The 19,434-nt window shown below is 38.4% G+C and overlaps 2 protein-coding genes and 1 non-coding gene across 4 annotated transcripts in view; 1 reads left to right on the top strand and 2 right to left on the bottom strand.

Moving 5' to 3' along the window:
- Positions 1–128: 128 nt before the first annotated feature.
- Positions 129–5,674, bottom strand: LOC113666251 (uncharacterized). Its single transcript, XR_016181691.1, has 5 exons — positions 5,569–5,674; positions 5,333–5,447; positions 1,902–2,223; positions 1,114–1,393; positions 129–672 (listed from the first exon to the last, which is right to left on the bottom strand). It is a non-coding gene; the product is annotated as an uncharacterized LOC113666251 (transcript).
- Positions 4,407–10,081, top strand: LOC113666252 (uncharacterized). 2 transcript variants are annotated; one of them, XM_089189459.1, is made up of 5 exons: positions 4,407–5,517; positions 5,798–5,981; positions 7,194–7,455; positions 8,002–8,149; positions 8,845–10,081. In XM_089189459.1, the coding sequence occupies exons 2-5, from the start codon at positions 5,867–5,869 to the stop codon at positions 9,238–9,240; spliced, it is 921 nt and encodes a 306-aa protein (XP_089045585.1). In that variant the 5' UTR covers positions 4,407–5,517; positions 5,798–5,866; the 3' UTR covers positions 9,241–10,081. The 2 variants fall into 2 exon arrangements, with proteins under 2 accessions (XP_089045585.1, XP_089045586.1); XM_089189460.1 differs by having other exon boundaries at positions 4,583–4,692.
- Positions 10,082–10,319: 238 nt separating this feature from the next.
- LOC113666259 (4-hydroxyphenylpyruvate dioxygenase) overlaps positions 10,320–19,434 on the bottom strand; it is an 11,098-nt gene continuing 1,983 nt past the window's right edge. Inside the window, exons 5-15 of the mRNA XM_089189458.1 lie at positions 19,074–19,125; positions 18,816–18,898; positions 17,860–17,949; positions 17,289–17,392; positions 15,589–15,666; positions 14,357–14,408; positions 13,512–13,622; positions 12,162–12,233; positions 11,971–12,087; positions 11,513–11,635; positions 10,320–10,908 (exon numbers count right to left, since the gene is read on the bottom strand). Of these exons, the coding sequence (XP_089045584.1) occupies positions 10,831–10,908; positions 11,513–11,635; positions 11,971–12,087; positions 12,162–12,233; positions 13,512–13,622; positions 14,357–14,408; positions 15,589–15,666; positions 17,289–17,392; positions 17,860–17,949; positions 18,816–18,898; positions 19,074–19,125 (960 nt within the window). The 3' untranslated portion in view covers positions 10,320–10,830. The remainder of the gene's footprint in view (positions 10,909–11,512; positions 11,636–11,970; positions 12,088–12,161; positions 12,234–13,511; positions 13,623–14,356; positions 14,409–15,588; positions 15,667–17,288; positions 17,393–17,859; positions 17,950–18,815; positions 18,899–19,073; positions 19,126–19,434) is intronic.

The raw sequence follows: 19,434 nt of genomic DNA, 5'->3' as shown, positions 1-19,434 counted from the left end.
TACCAAATTCTCCAAACTAACATCATAAGAACTGTTTGTCAAACAGTAAGGAGAATTGTTAGGGAGATCTTGAAAGTGAAAGGGTGAAAAAAGCCTCAAGTAGGTTGTGACTTAAATTGCAACAGGCAAAAGATTCCTCTAATTTTATTTTAAAAGATTATTTCGAAATTGCAGAAAATTACAGAAGCAGATGGATACAAAACCAAGCACTTTTACTTACAAATTCAATCATCTTCTTAACGAGAGTGATGGCCGCTTTTGATACCGGCGTCACTTCGTGAATTAACAGCCCCCTAAATACGGTGGCTATGTCAGCCTAAGCCAGGCTCTCGGTTGCAAAAGCAAAATATTCTGGCAATGTCAGCGACTCATTGTTCGTGGGTTTTAATTTTGGAATTGAGCGAGGGATTTGTAGCCGACGTTAAGTTTGACGTTTTTGTTTTGTCGTAATGATCGTAGGTAGTTAAAAGCAGCTTTCTCCTCGTCAGTAGTTATTCCTAGTTCTGAGTACAGGTTCTTGAGGCCTTCCGATCTTGCTTCTTCTACCACTCGTAGAGCTTTCGCTTTTGCCTCAGCGTCGATAACAACGGCTTTGGCGCTCGCATTCTGAGCAATCTCTCGGGCTTCGTTGTAGATCTTGTTCTTAATCCTCTCGGTTTCCTTTCGAACAACCTTCATTGGAAAATGGAAAAGTTAGTAGTTTAGCCCTCTCTTTGTCCGGCGCTCGTGATAAGACGAATAGGCATCTTTCTCTATTTCTTTACCGAGTTCAAAAAGAACCTCAGACCATCTTTCTTATTCTGTTTTGCATAAGTATTGTTTGGCTTAGGAATGGTATCGCTCCCAAGAGTGACAAAAGATTAATTTGCTTGCATCATTACGATTCTGTTTAACAGGAAAATGATAAGAAGAAAGAGAAACATCAGTTTGGGAGCACTGATCAATTAATCTCCAAATTTTCAGGGCTAAAATCATGAGTAATGTGTGGTAGACGGTGGAGGTAATTCAAATTAAGATCTTAAGGGGTGAGAAGATAAATCATTACCTTCTCCGCCAACGCTACGTCAGCAACAATGTAACTTTTACAACAACGAGAAAGTTTGCAAGGTTTACCTTTTCCCTCAATTCAAATTGGGCACGTTCTTCTTCAGCTGCCTCTTTGACTTGACGGAGATACCGACTTTTCACATCTTCATGCACATCGACAGCCAATAGCTGGAAGTATCTGACTTCCACGAACATTCCTCTTTCGTCATCCTTACACAAGGAATTTTTAATACAGTAGCCACAAGCGGGCATCTCCTCTTCGTCGGTAGGACAAGTTTCCCTGCAGCAGCCATCTACACGCTTGGCAAGAGCTTTGAACAGTTCCTTTTCGATATTTTCTCGGTTCCTGATTAGTTACGAATCAGAAGAAATGAGAAAGTAACTAAATGATCTCTATCCCGACAAGGAGGAAGATTACAGGAGCCCCGGATCTTTGTCGCTACGCCTATTACGTATTTGTCGTGGAAAAAGCGGGTGCATGGATCCGTAATTATTAGTGCTAAGGCTAAGTTTGGCTGATGTGGGAAAAATAACATACCTGAACAGATTGCAAGAAGAGTATATGGCAAATTTCGCAAAACCGAGCTTGACTTCTAATGGGGACACCGCACGATTGAGTAGGATTTCTAAGTAATCTAGTACCCAGTTCCTACCGTGTAACTGCTTGGCCGTAGAAATTCTGGGTACAAAACTAATTTCTAAGTAGTGCCTCAAGCCACAATTTAGAGGCATGTCAAGTTTTTTTTTATATTTTTATGATTCAGCACTCAACGGCGAAGGGGTCACATGCACTCTTGACCCCCTCCACATCTTGGTTGTTAGCCACGATTCCCCATAGGCAAATATTTACAAACCTTATGTAGTCGTCGATCGGTAAATCTGCAGCGCGCCCTTTTATGGCGTCAATAGCCGTTCCCCTGACCACAGGCTTGTAGTCGACATTGTAGGCTTCGTGTAAATCTGGCAGAAAATCCTTTCTCAGAAAATATTGAAAATTGCAACTGATTTTGATTTCGATTTTGTCCCCAGTCCACACAGAAATCTCGTTAAGCTCGACAAAATGAGCATCAGCTGGGAAACCTTGAAGGTGTAGTCAGGTCCCACAAAGTACCGACCAGAAGTGTAGACCTCGCTGATGTCTACAAAACCAGTGGACTTTCGTCTCTTGAAACCGAGCTGTGTGAAAAAAAAAAAGAAAAAAGATGGAAAAGAAAGCAATCCATTTCAAAATGTTGAACATGTTCTTTAAGGTAATTCCTCGGTACAGCACTGCGCTTCCTGCACTGTGCATCCTGTACTGCGCATCCTGTACTGCGCATAGAAATCGCGTGATCAGGCGAATTAGCGCGCGCGCATTCCGAGAAGATGGTATTGTTTTTCAATCTATAGACGAGGTAAACAGGTACGAAGTTCTTTTGCTCTTGAACAAGCACGGTGACCTATATTTTTGTTGCACAATTTTGGTGTACAAATTATCCGCTTTAACTTTGGAGAAATTACAAAAAAAAAGATTTATCTGAGGAAAAGAGAAAGATACAGCTGAAAGCGTACACGAAGCCAGTTGCTCAAGGATGCAAATTATGACCTTAAAAGTAACGACTCAAGGAGAGTTCAGAGTCGATATCAGTATGGATCAGTTTCAGTATCTAAGCAGCTGCGCACTTATCCCTCCCCTTATCCCACAATAGTCAACGGTTAATGTTGGGTTAAGGGAGGGGTAGCTGCGCAGTTGCACAGATACTGACATTGATTTAAAAATATCACATAGGGAAAGTTGCTAACGAGAATTAACCCATTAACCCCTAAGATCATATCACCAATTCAAACAAAAACAGAAAAACTGCCAGGAAACGCGACCGAACGAGTGATTGGTGAACTTTTTTACGCCTTAAAGATGTGAAGATATCATTGCATATTTATTTGCTTTGATCGTACTCGGTTGTTTTGACCGAACGCACGATTTGAATAAATTATTTTTGCACTTGATGCGCGCGCTTTGCTTATGCTTAATTATGATAAGCCATCTCGTATTTTTCCATGTATATTATTAACACGTAATCACATGATTTTTCTCTTACAATTTGGAATAAACAAGCATAAATTTTTTTTAGAGACCACAAATTTCACTCGCCCCTACGGGCTCGTATAATTTTGTTAGTCTTAAAGTAAAATTTACTCGTGCTTATTTATTTCAAATTGCACTCGAAATCATGTGAATACCTATACCTATTTACATTTTTTGTTCTCGTGGAATAAACGTTGATTCAACAGCCAAACTGGCAGACTACTTCAAAAAGTAATGGGCTCTCGCAAAAAAACTATTTTTTTGTTTTCTGCCCAACCCTTTAATTCATGTTCGCCAAATGATATGATACTAATAAGGAATAAAAAGAAACTTGGTGTTTCCCTTGGATGGATAAACTGAAATAGCAGAGAAACAGAGTTTCTTTAAAGAGTCGAACTTTAAATATATACTTAAGACATCCTCATCACTCTACACCAGTCTCCTACGGATGGCCAAACCACAAGTGTACCAGATCACGTTCCATCTCAAGAATACTTGAAAACTCAGGTGCTGTGACAAGCTGACGATGGAAAGCATTTGTCCAACTACTCGGACGATCAATAAAGCTACTTGACATTAAGAGCAAGAGGCGGAGCCCGGAATTTCATGTAGGAGGTGAAACGCGGTCCAAACGTTCCTTGCTGCACGAGAAATGTGCTTTATGAAATGTTACGAATAAACATGCATTCTTCCAAATTAAATCTTCTCCCAATGTTCTAACATTAATGACTTAAACTGTTTGCTTTATGATTTTCATCATCCTCAATTTAATCAATTTTTTTCACTTTTGCTTGTATATAACATTACATTAAGATTAGTGCAACACAGGGAAAAGCTCAATTGAGGTATCGTATCATCAGGAGTTACACTGACAATTTGACTCTGAAAAAGTGTTTCCTTTCTCGCAGATAAACTGACTTTTACTCAGCACTAAACTTACCCCCTCTCCCCCCCCCCCCCGCCTCAAATATATTTCATACCACGTCGCATAATGCGGAAACAAGAGTCAATCCTTTGCATGTACGATCACGCAGTAAAATTAACAATTGGTTCTAGCTTCTTGAGTGCTCTCCAAACTTCCCAAGTGCTTCATATCTCGATGAACGCACAGCTGACGTATGAACTAATTGTTTTATAACATTTTCAACCCGATGGGAAATTTTTTTTCTCGAGGGATTTATTTGCTGACGTCATGAGCGTGCACAATAGGAATATGAAGCACGCTCGTGCAATTGAATTTGATTAGACAAATTTACGAGCTATGTTATAATAAACACTTATGAGATTCATATCTAATCTGTCAAAAGAAGACTTCGTTTCTTCATCGTAACTTTATATTTTGTGTTTGTCCCGTAATGTAATCAAAGAGGTTTGTTGTTTCGGTTTGGCTGTTTCGATAGGTTTTCTCGTTTCGGTCGTTTCGTCTCGATGGTTTTGTGTTAATGTTACGGGTTTCAGTCCATTTCTTGCATTATTTGAACGTTGTACTTTGAACTTAGAGGTGAGGCGGTCGGGAAGGACTGTAGGATTCTGGCAAACTCTCGCTCGGTAAAAGTCTTAAAATCCAATTTGCATTTCAAGTAAGTTGTTCAGATTGAAGTCATCCTAGAGGTTCTTCTGATTTTAAATCGTTCTTAGCGTAGGCAGCAAAATATAGATTCCATTTTCACCTCTATTTCATCTGTTTCCTTCAGAAACTGAAGTTATTCCGTATATTTATTGCATGCCTTCTTTCCAGTAACGGATATCACAATGCCCTCTTATCGTAATGAAGCCCAGGCAGAACTTGAGTCATCATGGCATGTTGGATATTTAGATGGTTGTATAACGTTTCCGTTATATTTATAAGCAACGAGAAAACAAAAAAAATCATCGTGATTCAACGAAAAAGATTCAGTGGCTTCGTACATACGAACAATCTACCGCTTAACTAAGATTTGCAAAGTAGCTGATACTACTGAATTTGAAATTATCTCATGAACGTAACTCGACAAGTATATGAAAAAAGTATAATTTTGGGATGATTTTAGTCCTGTGGTCTGTGTAATGCGAGAAAAAGGCTTCGAAATAGAAAAACTTTCAGCGAACACAAAAGCTAAACAGAATCAAGACGAAAATTTTCGTCAGGACAAAACGAAAACTTCCTGCTTCCAGCGAGTTCAGGCTGTGTTATCGAAAATGTTTTCGTGCAAAGAATACCTCTGAGTTTAATTTACTTACCTCGTAATATTCCACACTAGAGAAGCTGGTCGGGATTAGAATAACTATGAGTAAAGCTACGATGCCTACGACAGCTGCTATGATCGTTGGGGTAGCGCTCACCATCTTGTAAAACCTGTGTGAGACAACAAACCAAGTTCAATTAAGCGGGCAGAAACATTCCTGTTTGGAAAACTACTGAAGAAGTACGTCATTTGTTATGAAGGTCAATGTAACTACGGAGTTTATACAAAAACCTTAAACACCTGCTCTTTGTGGTTCTGTTAAGATGTCTTTCAATCTCGGGCTCTGTTGACAGTAGCTCACTAGGGATTTACTATCAAGCTTTACTCAATGATACTTTCAGATTGTTCTATATTTTTTGCCATTGTTAATCTTATCACACCTCATTTGCATTAAATCTTGAACCCAGGATGTTAATCATGAACAGAGAATTTTTCCTGTTGTTGTGTGCATATTAATTAGGTTTAAATGTTGGAAACTAATCGAGTTCCATCACGTCCTCGACCGAGTCGAACAGGGATATAAAAGATTATGGATTGCGAGATGAGCAAATCGAAGATAGTTATCGGAATAGTGGTCGTTGCTGCAATCATCTTTGTTGGCGCTATGGTAGGGACCTCGTTACGAAAACTAAGCACAGAGGAAGGTATGTAAATGTTGAAGAACTTGCTACCCAATCTGCAGAATTTTTAAGAATTTAGAAATTGCTGATCAAAGTAAAAGAGTTGGATGATTGTTGTAAACTCGTCTTAATTGTGAAAGATTCGAGATTTGCGTAAACGAAGCGGATGAGTTTAAGCCAGCGGAATGAAAACTATCAAACAGGAAAGGAACAGATTCGTTGACACTACTCTGGTGTGGACCAAGCGGAACAACTTTAAAGGCAAAATTCTATTCCAGTTAAGCCTCTTTTGATCTCTTTTCGCTATTAGGAAGGAGCTCGCGAAAACCCACGTGTCATTCAAAGAATTTTTCTTCGTCACTTTACCATATGTAAACAAAACACTGTTTACCAAAAGGAGTGAAAATAGTTCTCTTGATTAGAGAAGTGTTCTCGTCCAACTTCAAAAAGCTAGGTCAATAGAAGCGTCAGGTTAGGTTCAATGTATTTTGAATACAATTCTGAAAACTAGCTCGTCCCGTTTACAAGCGGTCAAAAGAGGTTTGCCTTTCTGTGTTAATGGGACCAAATTGTCCAGATCGTTTCGGTCACGTCCGCTTTACCAAGTTCAAATTTGTGAATAAAAGATGTACAGATGTATGTTGTATGCAAACTGTGTTCTGATTCGCTACCTGAGCGGGTAAGATGGGTCCATCTTGCCCGTTTGGGACTATTTCGATTTCGATTTCGATTCTATTCGATTTCGCGCAAGAAAAAACATTGCAGTGCGTGGAGCGGACTAAAAAATTCGAAATTTTTGGACAGTGTGGGCGATAGAGTCGCAAAAAGCGGCAGAAAACAGTCAAAACAAAATAAACATAAACTACTCTCGTGGGTTTATTATGTTACAAATGCTACAAACACAGTTGGCATTCAGGTTCCCAGCTCTTGAAATAAACAAATCATTCTTCATAGATAAAAATAAGAGAGATGGTAAGTTTTGAGCTCAAGACGAAAAACATCTTTCTGTAAATCATTCTTTATTGTTGATAGAGCGAAATTTTCATGCTATATGATAAATCCTTCATTGACCAGGCTTGTTCGGATGTAAGCCTTGTTCTTCCTTTTGCGTTTTTATAAACCTCGAATTTGTCTCGGTCTATAAAAACGCCAAAAAAAGACCTCTATCAATATTCAGCCATCTTGACCTCACGCTCGGTAGATAACGCATATATCACATTCTTTCATCTGTGACAGTCGGTGTGGCGTACAATATCCATGAGAAAAAGCTGTCAACTGAGGTAAAGAGGGAGGGGCTTCACTCTGGTTCTCCTGGTTACCGCTTCATCATCTTTCCCAGTGTGTTTCAGAGCATAAGTTTCGATGACCTGGAGTGTCTAAACAAAGATGGCATCGAGATAGAGTTGAATGTACAGTTTCAGTATCGGGCAAGACCCAAGGAACTTCGAGATCTCATTTTGCAGTTTAAAGACAAAGACAGCTACTTGAAACTACTAAAGTAAGCGTATCAAATGAATAGATCTGTTTATGGTAGTCATGAAAACCAAGTGATTTTAAGCGTTTATTAACTGGCTCTAAAGGAATCAATGAGTTTTGTAGGAAACATTGAGTTCGAGGGGAGACAAAACTTACTGTTTCCAAAGGGGTCAGTGATTTAGCGTTTTGTCATACCTCCCAACTGAAAATTATTGGACTGGCACACAAATTTGTCGCAGTTTCAAGGAGCATGACAATATTACTTGCGAGTCGAAAGTTTAAATTGTTGTTTGGAAATTTTGACCCATGGCACGTGTCACGCTTATGGCACGTAGCACGTCCATGGCACAGGGCACGTGTCACGTCTTTCTGCAATCGCAAAACGTACTTGAGTTGGGAGGGATAACAACCAAATTTTGAAATGGAGATCCTAAAATATATTCAGGTCTCATCACAAAGTGCGACAAATATTTGCTATTTGTTTAATTTTAAACATGCAATTTTGAAAATTGCGGGAAAACGTTTCAGTAACCAGTTAAACCGTTTGCTTATTTATTCCTATTATCAGGAGCATTGCTGAGTCTGCCATCCATGATTCTTGCAGTGCGTTCAATACCACACAGCTACAATCTGAAAGAGCTTCATTTCAAGATCTCGTCCGTAAAACTATCGGTCGAAGATTTGACAATGTAGGAGCTGATGTCGAAGACCTACAGGTAACTAGCAGCATGAGAATAAGCATGAGAGAGCTGGAGTCCGATGAATTAAAAAACAAGGTTTCGAACCTCGTTCCCAGAGGATTTCAGCCCCTCCACCTTTCTCCACGTCGAAAGGGAATGTGAAAGGAGATGAAAGAAGAAATATCTCAACCCTAATCTCGTACTCAGACCTTTCACGGCCAAGCAGTTGTAAATTACATTTAAATTAAACGGTAGGATCTGGGTACGAGATTATCTCAACCTCTCCTCTCTCATCCTTCCTTCCTCTTCACGAAGTCTCAGTCACTTACATGCTACAAGTCTGTCAGGCTCTAAGGCCACCTGATAACCTGTCAAAAAACGAGCGCCGGGGGGAGGGGTCTGAGGTCACCCTCCCCCGAAAAAATTTTGAAAACTATCCTTCATATGAACCTCCTACTAAAACAAAACAAAATGTCGTCTCGATTTAAGCCCCCCTCCCCCCACCCCCACCCATCCCAGCTCCGCCGTCCCTGAATGGTTATTTAATAAAAGAGGTGTTTCTGTATATGGTGATCTTTCGTTTATACTCAAGGCCTTAATGTCTGATTCAACGGTAGAACTGTATCATCCGTAAGGGGCTAAAGAAAACACTTCTGAGAGTTAAAGGGTGGAAAAGTTTATTTCCCTCTTGAATTAGTTTTTGACATGATGAATATTTTTCTTTCCTTAAGGTTGAAAACATCATGCGCCCTGAATCCTACGAAAAAGTCATCCGAACTAAAGAAGCCGCCAAAGAAAACATCAAGATAGCAGAGAATGAACGTCCACGACTTGTTGTGGAAGCGAAATCTGAGAAAGAAGAAGCTGTCAAGCAAGCTGAGATCACCATCCAGCGGGCGGAGTCTGAGGCCAGGGTGCTCTTGTCCAAGGCGGACGCAGAAGCCAGCAGTATCAGAGCAGCATACGCTGCAGAAACGGCAGCATTCCAGAAACTCAAGAACGACACCCTTAGTAACAGTGTAGCAGGACTTCTGTCGTATCTTGGGGTGCGACTCATCGCTGAGAACAATAACACTGTTAATGTGGCGCTGGATGCTCCAGCTAAAACCAAGTATACATACACCTAACCCTTTAGTACCCAACGCCTCAGCTGTAATTCACCCTTGAAGCTGCTGCAGATTTTCCTTTGAGGGTTCTAGGTGACATTAAGATAATCCACTTGGCAAGCTAGACGTGAAGCTGCTACAGATTTTCATTCGAGGGCTCTACGTGCCATCAAGATATTCCTCTTGGCAAGTTATGTGTGATCAGTTCTCGAGTCATAGGTTTATGACAAAAAATTAACGAGATTCGTTGAAATAAAGTCGTAATATTCTGCTTAACTCAAATTTACCTGAGCTGGGCTTTGCTTGTAATGAACTTATAAACTTAGCTTAGCTCTATTCGGTCACAGTAAATTCCAAAAGAGCTTAGGCTAAAACAAATGTACAAACAAACAAACAAATGTACATGGAAAGACACACTGGAGTTCTTTTTATCTGTAGAGTAGTTCTCAATTGAGTATCGAAAAACCAAAACAATGCCAACGACCAATCAGAATTAAGGTTTACATTCTCATTAGCCGATGAGAATTCAAAGTGAAAACAAGCTAACTGCTTGAAGCGCGGGAAAACGTGAAAGACCGAATCGAGATTGTTTTAACTTTTGAATCTGATTGGTTGACAGGATGGCGCGAATTTTCTGGGCCAATTACAGAGCAAGTTGAGTAAATCCAAAGCATTACCGGAATACTTTCGACACTCAAACCAAGAGAGCAATGCATATCTTAATTTCAAATTAAGAGGACAGACAACTCCTCGATGAAATGTTTTTGTAACGGCAATTGAAAGCGTAGTAAAACCAAAGTAATTAATTGTTTGAGGTAAATACAATCGCTTAGGCTGGTTCCAAAATAAATAATAAAAACAATTTGCATCTTGGATTTCTGATATCAAAAGTGGAAAGGAGTTTGAGCAAACTACGTTAGGGCCAGACCACCACCCCTCCTCCATTCTCCATTTGCAACACCACCGCTAAGCGATTTTACTCTTCTAAGATATAACTGCTTTGATTTTACACTGTAGATAGAGAAACTAGAGACTGCCTTCAATCTACATGATCAAAAACTGTCTACTGTGTCCATATTAAACACTCAAAACACCTTCAATTGTAGTAAACATGAGTTTAACCGTTCGATTGATGTTTACTGCTCTACAGCACAATAACTTAATCCCCTAAGGTATTTTAGTTACGAAAGCTCAATGGTTGCTTACAGGTAAAGCTTCACCCAAAGTCTTGCTTAATTTCTCCATAAATAATTCAGGTCCCAAAATTTCACGACTTTTTATTGACAAAATGCCGTTTTTAATAATTGCATATTCTTTGCACATGCAAGGACACCTAGAAATTACTTATATCGTTCTAAAATGCGCGCACGTCCGCCTAAAAGGCGCGTAAGTAATCCAAAAACCCAACCACACTCAATTATTAATTTATCCGAGAAACGATTTATCTCGTTAGCCTTTTCTCCCCACTAAGTCGGTTATCTTTTGATCAAGGTATAGTTTCTTTTGAGAAAATACCTTCTACATGTAGGTTTGTTTCGTATGATAAAAGCAATTTAAGAGCTAAGCCAAAGCCAAGTATGATATAAGATACTAATGCATCTGTTGACTGGTTTAGTTGAGATTTCCCCTTTTTTCTTGATCCAACTCTATGGCTTCAAAAAGCGACTTGAAGTTACCGGCTCCAAAGCCCTGCACAACAAGAAGAGAAAAAAAGAAGAAAAAAAGAGATTCAGTCTGTTGCATATTCATCTGAAAAATTAAATTTATCATTTTGATATACCAACGACAGTTTGCAACCTTAATGTTGCCCACTTTCATGCCATTCTATGTTTATAAGAGGGAAAGACGATTCAAAACCAGAAGAAAGTTTTCAGACAACGAGCAGCTCTACATAGAACGAGGAGCTCTTCATAGGGCAGTTTTCCATCGATAGTCTAACGTGATCCTGGATTGCATTGCGTTTGTTATGCTTCGCTCTGTGATTGGTTTTTTAGAAATCGCATGTCACCCTCTCAACCAATCGGAAGCAACGCAGACACCAATCACGACTTGGTCACCCGCACTTTCTTCACACCTTCACTTTGAAAACTCACTGGCTTTGATCTTTTTAGTGGTTGGAATGTCCTTGCCCCAGAATTAACGACAATCAGTTGAAGTTGCTTTAGTTTAATTGCCAGCTGTCCCCTCGCACCAATCGAAAGACGATCCATCCTTAACAATAAAACAGTACACTCCTCATCAGGGACTCCACCACCACATCCCACCCCCCCCCCCCTCTCTCTCTCTCTCTCACCTGGTGATTGCGCCTCTGTATGACTTCTAAGAAGAGCGTTGGTCTGTCTTGCATTGGTTTTGTGAAAATCTGCAGCAGGTAACCTTTGTCATCAAAATCGACCAAAATCTTCAGATCTTGAAGCTAGAACACGAAAAAAATCATATTTAAACAGAGCTTACTAAAATTTGTGCAGCTGACCGGGGAAACTTGACGCGTATAGAGCTCCATACAATTCTTATGATGTGAGTTGGAGAATTTGGTATTGAATCAACAAATAATCCTTTAATTGAAACTTTTTTCCTTCTCATTACTTGTCTGCTTGATACTGCACTAAAATTGTAAGGAAAAATTATGTGTTGGTCACTCATGGGAGTTAAAGGTTTGATACAGCCAGAGTTTGAAAGCCTTGGTACATGTAGCTGATCCCCACTAAAATTCCCCTCAACTGTCCAAGGGTCCAAGTTAAAATATCTTACCACATCCAGGTCTTCCTCCACCTTAATGGGTGCATCCTTAAGACGTGCACGAAGATTTTCATAATATGTATCAGGAATAACGAGAAAATCCATGCCTCTCTCCTTTAGATTCTTTATCTGAAAAAAAAAGCGCAACTTCACGTCACAAAACGTACAATCTGGTACAGTTAATGATTCAGGTTGTCACTTACAGTAGAGATGATATCAGATGTGTTAAGTGCAATGTGTTGAACTCCTGCTGTTCCGTAGAAGTCGACATACTCCTGAAGCAAGATGAGTAGTATCACAAATAAAGACCAAATGACAACATGAATTTTGTGCATTGACTAGGTATAGTCACCATGCTCATTATTATGCAACAACAACGCAGTTTGTAAAGGTAACATCATGATTTCGAGTGCAATTTGGTGTAAATAAGCACAACTAAATTTTCAAAAGACAATTGAAATTGCATTACATAGAATCATGATGAACAAATTTTTTGACGGCACACACCATTTGTAATTTGCACTTGTGTTACATGAAAAATGTACTCACTTTCAGCCTATCAGATTAGCATAGTTTTTTTCATGTATATTGTCATATCAGTTACATGAGCATGCTTAGCACTGCTTGCAAAAGAGGTTCTGGGAAATACCAGGAAATTAGTCTACTCCATTCACAATTAGTTTTTCCAGCAAAGCACAGAGAAACAGTGGACTGTCCCAGCTTTGCTCAGTCTTTTGGTTAACCATTATTCCCATATCTTACCAGTAATTCATAATGGTAATAGGACCAAGTGGAGTCCAATTCGGTCTGTGATCATTGGAGTGATTAACAAAATCGGATGACCGAGAAGCAGGAGTCTGATTTGTTAATCATAAATATGATTACTAACAGAATTGGACAACATGAAGTTCTGTTACCAATTAATCAAAACTATGACAAAATTTGAGAGGAAAACTAGACATTGGTTATTAAACAGAGTATGAATGGAAGTGTAGTGAAATAGAATATCATTGATGTGGTTGGCATTGCCTACATTTCCCTGTAAAGTTCAATTCCTTTGCTGGATTCCCTGGTCATGAAATAATTATTTCATTTATCATGCTTGTGCTGTCAAAGTGGCTGGATATTTTCTTGTGCTTTTATGGAAGCTGACCAAGTCTCATTGCACAAAAAACAAATGCAAAAATAAAAAAATAATAATAATAATAATAATAACTTGGCAAATATCTAGTTCTATTTTTTCTCAGTGCATGAGCAGGTGGTATTCTACAAATCCAGCAATCTGATTGGTTCCAAGAGCGGGCAGTATTCTCCCCATCCAGCCCACTCACAGCGGGTCAGGTTCTTTTCGCAACCATTTGTTAGGTTTTAGAAAAGAATAAAAATGTTGTTCACCAGCCAAGGTCGGTCCGTATTGGGAAAAACTGTGCCCGGTGTCTTGTGTTCTGCTGAGGCCTACAGCCTTGGGGACAGTTTTTCCAAATACAGACCTCCTGTCTGGTGAATAACATATATATCATGACCTAATGCATGGTCCATAATCATGTACATACCTGTATCTGGCTCTTTCTTTTTCCTGGGGCTGGTTCATTGATAGGCAACTTAATTGTCTCTTCCCAGTTTGTGACCACAATTGATCGAAGTGCACTGTACTCTGTATTAATCTAAACAACAAAAGATTGGTGAAGGGTCTACACAATGAAGTGAATATATACCCATCAGCATTGCTGGAATTATGTGTTCATTGACCAACATAGTGGACAGTTTTGAACTAAAAATAATCCCAAGATTTTTCTTGGTTTAGCAGATTAACCTTTTCATTCCCAAGATATGAAAGTTAATTCTTCTAACTCGTGACACACAAACCTTTGTTGCCTATTCTTGGAGTTCTATCGAAAGACCAGTTTCTAGTTGATGATTTTCTCACTTCTCCCTACATCTCTATTTGACATTTAAATAAAACTGTTACAAGAATTTATTTCTTAGTCACTCAGGAATCCAAAGGTCTGATATTCAATTCCTCATGGGGTCTCAGAATTTTTTCCTTTTGTCCCATGCCCGTGACAAGACAAAAAAAAAACGTCTTTCTCTATTTCCAAACTGAACTCAAAACTTACCATCTCTTTTAATCTAATTACAAACATAATGCTATCAACATTGCTGATCCTAGCAGTATTAGGATGCATGTCATGTGAACTTCGTAATAGACCTCGCTCACCGTAGAGTCTCTGAGGCTCAGTGGTAGAGCATAGGAGAGAGGAATCCAAAGGTTTGAGGTTTGATTCCTCATGGGGACTCCCACACTCGTGACATGACAAAAAACATCTTTCTCAACATCTGAGCTATAAATCTGAACAGAAAAAAGGAAAGTGGAGTCTGTTTGTAACAAGTAACATACCTGTTTATCATCAACAGACCAAAACCTGTGAAACTGTAAATTCTTCTCATACCTTCAGAGACCAACAGAGTATAAATTTTACAGAGAAAAACAACAATTTAAGGACTTGATATATGTTTATTAACCCTTTAACTCCCACAAGTGACCAAGGCAGAATTTCTCCATTCATAGTATTAAGAATATAAAGACAATCATTAATTAGGAGATTATTAGTTGATCCAATACCAAATCCTCCAAACTCATATCATATGGTATGGCAGACAGTAAGGAGAATTTCATAAAAGATCCTAGGAGTGAAGGTGTTAATCAGTAATTTAATCTGTGAAGGAGTAGGGAAGGATTGAGGATGAGGCAGCACAATGGGGTTCTAACACAGACTTATGCATCTTAAAAATGTTTGCCAACATTTGATCAGTCCAACCTATCCCATCCATTACCACCATCCATGGTTTGATTTGTTTATTCTCACTTCTCTGTTGCTTGTTGAACTTATAAAAGTGCTTTCAATTGTGTGTCATATTACCTAAACCAAAGTACAGTCGAACCTGTTTTAAGTGGCACCATATTAAGCAGTCACCCTGTATTAAATAGTCAGTTGTCAAAGTCTCAAATTTCATGCAGTTAAATGCAATCTAACAGAGTTAACAACAAAGAGCATCAGAGTTTTCTAATGGTTAGCAGTTTTTCACATATGCGCATGCACTGGAATTCCATGTGATCTTTGTTGGAGGCATTCTTGCATGTACTTTGAGCGTGTACTTTGAGCATGTACTTGTAGTGTTGTGAGGAGTGGCAGCTCTTCATCCAGGCAGTTTCCCCCACCCCTTCCCTCCCTCTTTCGACTGTTTATTCAGTGTGACAGGTGCCTGTTCCCATTTCCTGTGTGAGGCCTCATGGCCTGGTTGCCAGGATTTGTCAGCCATGGGAGAAGTCTCCATCAGGATCTGGCTGCCAATAGTGGAAGCTCCTGGATGTTTCAGGCACCCAACCTCCAATTAGTGATGCAGTCGTTAATTTCCCCATTAACCCTTTGCCATACAGTTCTTGTGATGTTAATTTGGAGAATTTGATATTGGATCAACTTGCAATTCCCTAATTCATTTTTTTCTTTATTCTCATCACTTGTCTGCTTGATATTGTATTGATATTGTGAGGAGAAATTCTGTCTTGGTCACTCGTGGAAGTTAAAGGATTAATCACTGTAATTTTCATCTTTATTAGACTGGACTTACCATTCAGCAGTGGACACCATACCATCCTCTGGCTGGTTACCAACAACATGATCAATAAAACAAAGAAGGCCTGGTGGTCTAAGAAATATGAGAAGAACAGTTACACCTTCAATCAAAACTATAACAAAGTTTATCTAAAGTATATGAACAGTTATCACCAGCTTGATTTGAGCACTAACAACCCTTTAACTCCCAGATCAAATTTGTAATTCTCCTTTCTGTCAACCATACATTTCTTATCATGTTAGTTCAGAGAATTTAGTACTGAATCAACTAATTATCCCCGAATGGATATTTTTCTCAATTCTCATCTCTTATCTGGTTGATATTGTATTGATATTGTAAGGAGAAATTCTGTCTTGGTCACTCATGGTAGTTAAAGGGATAAGACAGTGTATGTGTCATGCATGCTCTGTTGTCATGCATTTTGCCACATTAACTGCTGATTTTTATGAAGACGTACAACCAATGTCTAGCTTCTTTCTCACATTTTGTCCTAGATTTGATTAATTGGTAACCACACTTTGTGTCATTCAAATATGTTCATAATCATACTTGAGATTGACAAATTGGACTCTTGCTTCACTGTCATCAGATTTTGTGAAGTACTCATATGATTACACATCGAATTGGATACCACTCAGTCCTACTACCATTATTAACATTTAGAGTGCATATTTAATCGAAACATAAGCGATGAATTGCCTTGGTTTTAAAAATGATCTGTTATTCCAGGAGATATTGAGAATTTAGTTTCCATAGTAGGATTTTTGGCTTGACTTATCTACCCCTATGAAAGAAGGTGTTTGTGCAAAAATAAAAGTCCTAGGCCAGGTTATTCAAAGCTAGGTTAAGATAACCCAGGGTTAGTCTGAAATCTGACCTCAGATCTGAAAGCTTTGAAAGATTATTCTGTTTAATTATTTTTGTCAACAGTTTGATGCCTTAACACTAAAAAGGATACTTAAGAAATTATCTGAAAAAGGCTTTTGAAGAAAGGAATAAAGAAACTCCAGTCAAAATGTAAACTTTTAACCCTTTAACTCCCAGATCAAATTTGTAATTCTTTTTAATGTCAACCATACAGCTCTTATAATGTCAGTTCAGAGAATTAAGTACTGGATCAACTAATAATCCCCAAATTGAAATTTTTCTTTATTCTCATTACTTATCTGGTTGATATTGAATTGACATTGTAAGGAGAAATTCTGCCTTGGTCACTCATGGGAGTTGAAGGGTTAACCCTGGGTTAGTGCAAATTGCTCTTTGGACAACTAGGCCCTAGACTGGGGTCGGGGGGGAGGGGTGGGTAATCAAGATGATGCTTCTAGGAGATGTACAAGATATAAGAGGACTAAATATACTGTATAAAACATGGAACAGAGTGAACATAGAATACTGCTAATGATGTCGTTTGATATACTTAACATATCTTCTCTCATTTTTGTGTTGTTGTGCAATTTGATGAACTTGTTAAAATTAGAAAAACCCTTTCTCTGGAATTATAAAGAATCAATCTCAAACTTGCTTAAAAAGAAAGACATCCCACTGATGTCAGCTTAAAGAACAGTGTACGTGTTAAAGAAACTGATAGTCATCAACACAAGAATTGCAATCTTTAAGTTACATGTAAGACATGTGCGAATAGCTTTAAAAAAAAACTTCCTTCTAATGGTGCAGAACAATTAAGGTATACTTACAGTTTGGGTAGAAGGCAATCTTTGGTGATTGGAGGCTTGTACCCGGGTAGAAAGAGACCGCTGAATCCCTTTCTTTCAACAAATGTGTGTGTTGTGTCACCATACTACAATCAAAGAGATATCACAGAGATCAAATTTAAAGAAGTAACTTTCATCTTGACATTACAAAATTTCTCCTCACAATACCAATACAGTATCAAGCAGGCAAGTGATGAGATTAAAGAAAAATATCAATAAGGAGATTATTGGTTGATCCTATACCAAATTCTCTGAATAAAATCTAAAGAATTGTATGGCAGACAGTAAGGAGAATTACTAATGAGATCTTGAGAGTTAACCATATCATACCCAACAAGTGTGAGTTGAACAATAATTGCTATCCATTCTTAAATAACAGCTCAAGAAATATCTCAAGATCTGCTACAAACATGAAAAAAATTTCTTACAATTGTTTGTGACCATATTCATGGTCCATGAAATAGGAACTCTAATATGAGTCCTATAAACCAATCAAGACTCTGGAGAAACAAAATTCCATGGCTATTCTTAATAGTTATAGATAATTACTCACTGTCTGCACAGTTGCAAAAGTCACAGTGCCATCTTCATCTGTTTCATCCCATGGCTCATGAACAGACACTGCACCACGCTTAATGGCAGCCTATATAAACCAAACAAAAGAGTACATATAACAATAACTTAAATATAATTGAACCTGTATTAAGCAGTCACCCATAGGGAATAGTGGGTGAACACTCATTACAGGTTGACCATTAACCTTTTAACCCCTAAGAGTGACCAGACTCTAATTTCTCCTTACAATATCATCCCTGAATCAAACACTAAAGTCATGAGAATAAAGGAAATGATCATTGAATGATGACACTCTTGATTGCTAAACAAATTCTCCTTATCGATACCATGAGAAAAGTAAAGATAACAGTATGTACAAGATGCATTCTGATATTAGGATGTAACTGATTTGACACAGGTTCCACAGAATAAGAACAAATGAGATGAGACACCATTTTGTCCCAACAATCTTAAGAAGAAAGACAATCTGCAACGAGTTGTCGACATTTGAACTCAGAGTGCTAATGTTGATTGAACCCTCCCATCTGATTGTTAATTCTCCCCTCTAGCTACTACATATTTCCTTTTAAATTAGTTACAAGAATTTGGTGTTTGATCAAGATAACAACTTCTACCTGACAAGTTTTAGTATTCTCAACACCTTTTTGTTGGATAATGTTTGGATATCATGGGGAGAAACTACATGTTAATCACCCCTGGCAGCTAAAGGGTTAATCCAGGGTGACCACGGAATACCATGCCACTTAGTACAGGTTTAACTATATGTGATTTGTTCATTGTGAGAATGGGACAAGAAAAAATGTGCCTCCCCATGAACTGATTTGCACTTCAGGCCTTCACATTTTGCAGTCGTATCAGTGCCTCTTCTGCTAATCTATAGAGATTTTGTGATGAGCTTGGCTACATGCTACCTTGCTACATTCTGCAGGTCACCTTGTAAAGAGCAATACAGTCCTCCACTTCAAAAGCAACATCCTTCACTCCATCACCATGTACAATCAGGTGTTTTCCCATCACTAACACAAAAAAATTATGGGTAGATCACATACAGCCATGAATGTATGGCAAAAAATATCATATATTTCAAGCAACAGAGCCCTATTCTTCATAGTAAAATAAATAAGACAAAAAATTTCAAGTCAAAGCCATATTGAAATTGTTGTCACGTTTGATTAATTCTGAGGACTTTACCTTCTGATATCTTTCCTGAAGGATTAAGAGGTGACTTGAAAACAAATATGATCTGAAAGAAAATGCAAAGGATGAGTTCCTTAGTAATTGGCCTTAGACATAGTTAATCTGTGAGACACTTTTATGCAAACAGCCCATGTTTGTTCAAATTTTGATTTTAGACATCTGAGCCAGGTTGTTCAAAGCTGGGTTAAGATAACCCAGGGTTACTGTGAACTCTGATTTCAGATCTAAAAGCTTCTAAAGTCAAATTCAGTCAAATTGGTTTTGTATAGAATATAATTATTGGATGATACAGAAAATTATCCCCAAAAGGCTTTTAAACGAAGGAATAAAAAAAGCTGGTTAGAATTTAACCTTG

Source organism: Pocillopora damicornis, chromosome 12, assembly GCF_964200805.1.
Source record: "Pocillopora damicornis chromosome 12, jaPocDami1.2, whole genome shotgun sequence".
Classification (NCBI taxonomy): domain Eukaryota; kingdom Metazoa; phylum Cnidaria; class Anthozoa; order Scleractinia; family Pocilloporidae; genus Pocillopora; species Pocillopora damicornis.
Note: the sequence above shows the minus strand (reverse complement) of the source record. Positions and strands in the feature narration are given on the sequence as shown.

Bases quoted from the DNA above. Each gene is read 5' to 3' on its own strand.
- LOC113666252 (XM_089189459.1), top strand. From the start codon at position 5,867: ATGGATTGCGAGATGAGCAAATCGAAGATAGTTATCGGAATAGTGGTC. The intron at 5,982-7,193 runs GTATGTAAATGT...CATCTGTGACAG, and splicing joins AAAACTAAGCACAGAGGAAG to TCGGTGTGGCGTACAATATC. The intron at 7,456-8,001 runs GTAAGCGTATCA...TCCTATTATCAG, and splicing joins AGCTACTTGAAACTACTAAA to GAGCATTGCTGAGTCTGCCA.